The following is a 4,872-nucleotide window of genomic DNA, read 5'->3' as shown; positions in this document are numbered from 1 at the left end:
TGAGGCTGACCTCTAACCTGCAATTCTTCTGTCTCAGCCTCCCAAGTACTGAGGTTACACGTGTGCAACCACCAGACTCAGCTTGTATTCTTCCAATGTTTTAGTTAAGGAATTTTTCTTTTTTGACATTACTGGGGATGGAACTCAGGGTATCACACATGCTAGGCAAGCACTTTACCACTGAGCTAAATTCTTACCCTTTTTATTTTAAGATAGGATCTTGCCACATTGCACAGGACAGCCTCAAACTTGTGATCCTCCTGCCTCAGGAGGATTCTCCTACCCAGGTTCCTGAGTAGCCCTGGGATTACAGGTATGCCCTATCAGGCCTGGTTTTACTGATTTTAAGAATTTATGATTTTTTATTTTAGAATTTTATTGGTGCATTGTAGTCATACATCTTAATGGGGTACAAGATGGTAGAGGCATACAATAACACATCATTCACTTTTTAAAACTGTCGTATTTTTTGATAATTTTTCAACATCTAACTTAATTGCTTATGTTATATCTTATTTAATGGGTATTAAATTGAATATTATTAGTTTTGATCATTTTCTGTTAATGATACATATTAATAAACTACTTAAATTTTGGCATTAACATCTTTGCTATTAATTTTAGTTTTATGAGAGTCAGAGAAGATAAGGAGCAAAATTTTTATGCTGTTCATAATTAAAAACTTATTAAAGCTTAATATTTGGTTATTACACAAAGCTTATGTCACCAGTCCTTTCAGTTTATATTTGTTTATATTATGTTATTTGTTGCAATATATTGTTGTGTCTTATCTATAATAGGTAGTTATAAAACAACAGTGAGAATTACCACTTTTGCTTGTATATCAGTTTTCATAAGGTAAAAAGTGAGTTACTAATTTCTATACTTTGGGGATGATAAAAATTAATTGGCCCCCTTTAAATTAAAAATTGCTGAGATGGGTTTGGTATTGCATGTCTGTTATCCTAGTAGTTAGTAGGCTGAAACAGGAGGATCACCAGGTTGAAGCTAGCCTCTACACTTGAGAGAAGCTCTCAGAACCTAGAGAGATCCTGTTTCCAAATACCAAAAGGCTGGAGGTGTAGCTTGGAAGCAGAATGCTCGTAGTTCAGTACCTAGCACATTAAAAAAATTGCTGAGCTGGGCACGTTGGTGCAGGCTCGTAATCTCTGTGCTTGTGAGGCAGAGACAGGAGGATCGCGCAGGTTCGAAGCCAGCCTTGCTGGCTTCAGACACCCAGTTTCCAAATTAGAAAAATATAAAAAATAGGTCTGAGAGTGTAGCCCGGAGGTAGAAGGGTTTCCAGGAACCCTAGTACCACAAAAAATTGCTAAAATTATATTTCTGTCTGTAGTTTTTACTTTTCTGTGACCAAAAAGATCATTTACAGAAATAAATTTTGTTAGATTAAAAGGATGACCTAACTTATTTCTGAAAAAGGTGATTGTCTTGCCCCTCCCCTCCTAGCTTCTCCCCTCCCTTTTCTTTCCCTCCCCTTCCCTCCCCTCCCCTCCCCTTCTCTTTTCTTCTTTTCCTTCCTTTCCTTTCTTCTCCTCTCCTCTTCTTTCTCTCTTCCCCTTTTTTTTCTTTTTTTTGCACTGGGGATTGAACTCAAGGTAGTTCTTCCTCTGAGCTACACCCCTATCTCTTTTTATTTTTTTTTTATTTTGAAATAGGGTCTTGCTAAGGCATTGAGTGTCTTGCCAAATTGCCGAGGCTGGCCTCAAACCTGAGATCTACTGTGTCAGCCTCTCAAGTGCTGGGATTATATGTGTGCCCCAATAGTGGTGGTGTTTTCTAAAAGTGTTCTGCTTTAGAGTGCATCGTAGCACAGGTAGACACTAAGAGATACTGACTGCACTGTTGTGGAATGTGTCTGCTTGTTGAGACACTGCTTCTAAGCACTTGCCATGCAGTGCCTGTTTGGGAGGTGACATTGGGGCTCTTGTGACCATCTGTGATGTCACCTCTCCAGCTGAGCCTCAGCCTTCAGGAACACACTATTCATGCCGGGATGGTGCAGAGCGCCAATGAGAGCCAGGTCACAGGCTTCATCTTGTTGGGGTTTTCTGATCATCCTCGGTTATTGAAGGTCCTTTTTGTGGCCATCTTGAACTTGTATTTACTGACCATTCTGGGGAACTCCACCATCATTCTGGTATCCCGTCTGGAGCCCAGGCTTCATACACCTATGTACTTCTTCCTCTCCCATCTCTCCTTCCTCGACCTCTGCTTCACCAGCAGTGTTGTCCCCCAGCTCTTGGTTAACCTGCAGGATCCCATGAAGATCATCACCTATGGGGGCTGCGTGGCTCAACTCTACGTCTCTCTGGCACTGGGGTCCGCAGAGTGTGTCCTCCTGGCTGTGATGTCCTACGACCGTTATGTTGCAGTCTGCCGTCCTCTGCATTACACCTTTGTAATGCATCCACGACTTTGTCACACCCTGGCATCCATGGCATGGCTCAGTGGCATGGCCACCAGCCTGGTCCAGTCCACCCTCACCTTGCAGCTCCCCTTCTGTGGGCATCGCCGGGTGGATCACTTCATCTGTGAGGTCCCTGTGCTCATCAAGTTGGCTTGTGTGGACACCATGTTCAACCAGGCTGAGCTCTTTGTGGCCAGTGTCCTCTTCCTCATAGTGCCTCTGTCACTCATCCTGGTCTCCTACGGGCACATCGCCCAGGCTGTGCTGAGGATCAAGTCCACCAGTGGCCGGCGCAAAGCCTTCGGGACCTGCTCCTCCCACCTGGTGGTCGTCACCATCTTCTATGGGACCATCACCTTTATGTATCTGCAGCCAGCCAGGAGTAGGTCTAAGGACCAGGGAAAGTTTGTTTCCTTGTTCTATACTGTGGTGACCCCCATGCTCAACCCTCTTATTTATACTCTGAGGAACAACGAGGTTAAAGGGGCACTGAAGAAAGTTCTAGGGAAGATTCTGAGGGTAAATTTTACCTGATTTTTGTAAACTTTTTAAAAAACAGTACTGTGGTGAATATCTTTTATACATGGCAAAAAGCACATAAAATCTTGTATTAGAATTTTGGAGTGCTTAGGAATTCGCCGAATCCAGTACAGCTACATCTGTGTACTCAAGAACAGTGAGTCAAATTGCGGGCCACAGAGGAGAAATCCCAGTACTGTACCTCACCAGTGGGGGAGTTGTGGTGGCAGAGATATCACACCATAGGAGAACGTGCAACCTGGCACCCCCCATAGTTTAAAGCAGCCTCTATTGACTCCCTGGGTCGGAGACTCTGTGATACAACCCAGTAAAGGAGTAGTGGGGTCTGAGATACTACTGACTCGAGATCCAGAACACCTTAAGTGAAGTCATAGTGACCCAAGGGAAGAACCCAGAGAAGGCACAAACATCCGAAATCATGGGAAAGAGGAATAATACTGGAGCAATGAATGCCGCCCACAACCCCACAACATCAGAACCTGATAAAACAGAAAATCAGAGATTTCTAAAAGATCAAATCAGGAAAATAACTGTAGAAATAATAGAGGTGCTTCGAAAAGAACTCAGAGAGAGCCAAAAAGAGATAAAGGATGCAATTAATGAAGTAAAGGCCTCAATTCAAAGCACAAACAACCAATTAGACCACATGGAGAACAGAATCTCGCTCTTAGAAGATGAGCAATCCAAAAATGAACGCATAGTTTCTAATCTAGAAAAAAATATCCAACAGCAGGAATCTGACATTGAAGAAATATGGGCCCATCTTAAGAGAGCTAACTTAAGAATAATTGGAATAGAGGAGGGAAAAGAAAGTGAAACCAAAGGGATCAACAATCTCTTCAAGGAACTAATAGCAGAAAATTTTCCAAACATAGAGCAAGAGGTTGATACACAGGTCCAGGAAACTTATAGAACTCCCTTTAGACAGGATCGGAGAAGAGGATCCCCACGCCACATAATTGTCAAAATGACCAATGTGGAAGCCAAGCAGAGAATCTTAAAGGCAACAAAAACAAAGGGCCAAGTGACATTCAGAGGCAAACCGATTAGAATCACTCCAGACTTCCCAAACCAAGTCATGACAGCCAGAAGGGCTTGGAGTAACATATTCCAAACTCTGAAAGAAAACAACTTCCAGCCAAAAATTTCCTATCCAGCAAAACTTTCTATCAAATTAGATGGAGAAATAAGAAGCTTCCATGACAAACAGAAACTGAAGGAATTTATGTCTTCAAAACCAGCGCTAGAGAAAATACTCAAAGAGATTAACTACAAAGAAGAAATAGGTAACACTCACCAGAACCAGAGAAACAAGATTTTCCATCCAACAGACAACTAAGATTGGTTATCTGTGGAGATTCATTATTTATGTTAGTCTTTTACCTATCTCTAAATGGTATTGTTTGCCTTATTTGTTGTTAATTTTTAGGATTTCTAGTTGGGATATTAATATACCTTCAGATATAGCATTTGGAAATATTTTATCCAATTCTATTAGTAACTGTTAACTCTGTTTACATTGTCTTTGGATATCCATTTTTTTTATTTTTTAGGGAGTTTGTATACTCTTCTGTTGCCTGTGCCATTGAAATCATATCCAAGAAATCACTGCCAATTTCAATGTTGTGAGGTTTTATGACCCAGATTTTCTCCTAAAAGTTTATAGTCTTAAGATTTATATTTAGGTCTTTTATCTTTTTTGAGTTAATACTTGTATGTGGGATTAGGTAAGGGTCCAATTTTATTCTTTTCCATGTAATTATTATTTTTCAACAATATTTAGTTAAAAGAATATTATTTCCACCACCAAATGTTCGTGGAAACCTTGTCAAAAATAACTTGACAATATAGGGAAGAATTTAGCTCTAGGCTTGTATTTAACTCCAATGGTTTATATATCTGCC

General features: G+C 40.9%; 1 protein-coding gene across 1 annotated transcript; it reads left to right on the top strand.

The window, feature by feature from the left end:
* Window positions 1-2,014: 2,014 nt before the first annotated feature.
* On the top strand, window positions 2,015-2,962 carry LOC308265264 (olfactory receptor 2G2-like; the record flags this gene model as incomplete). The annotated part of the gene is made up of 1 exon (XM_080698861.1): window positions 2,015-2,962. The coding sequence occupies one exon, from the start codon at window positions 2,015-2,017 to the stop codon at window positions 2,960-2,962; it is 948 nt and encodes a 315-aa protein (XP_080554987.1).
* Window positions 2,963-4,872: the final 1,910 nt, after the last annotated feature.

Source organism: Muscardinus avellanarius (assembly GCF_963383645.1).
Source record: "Muscardinus avellanarius genome assembly, chromosome: 7".
NCBI classification, from domain to species: Eukaryota; Metazoa; Chordata; class Mammalia; order Rodentia; family Gliridae; genus Muscardinus; species Muscardinus avellanarius.
This window is presented reverse-complemented; position numbering and strand designations above follow the sequence as displayed.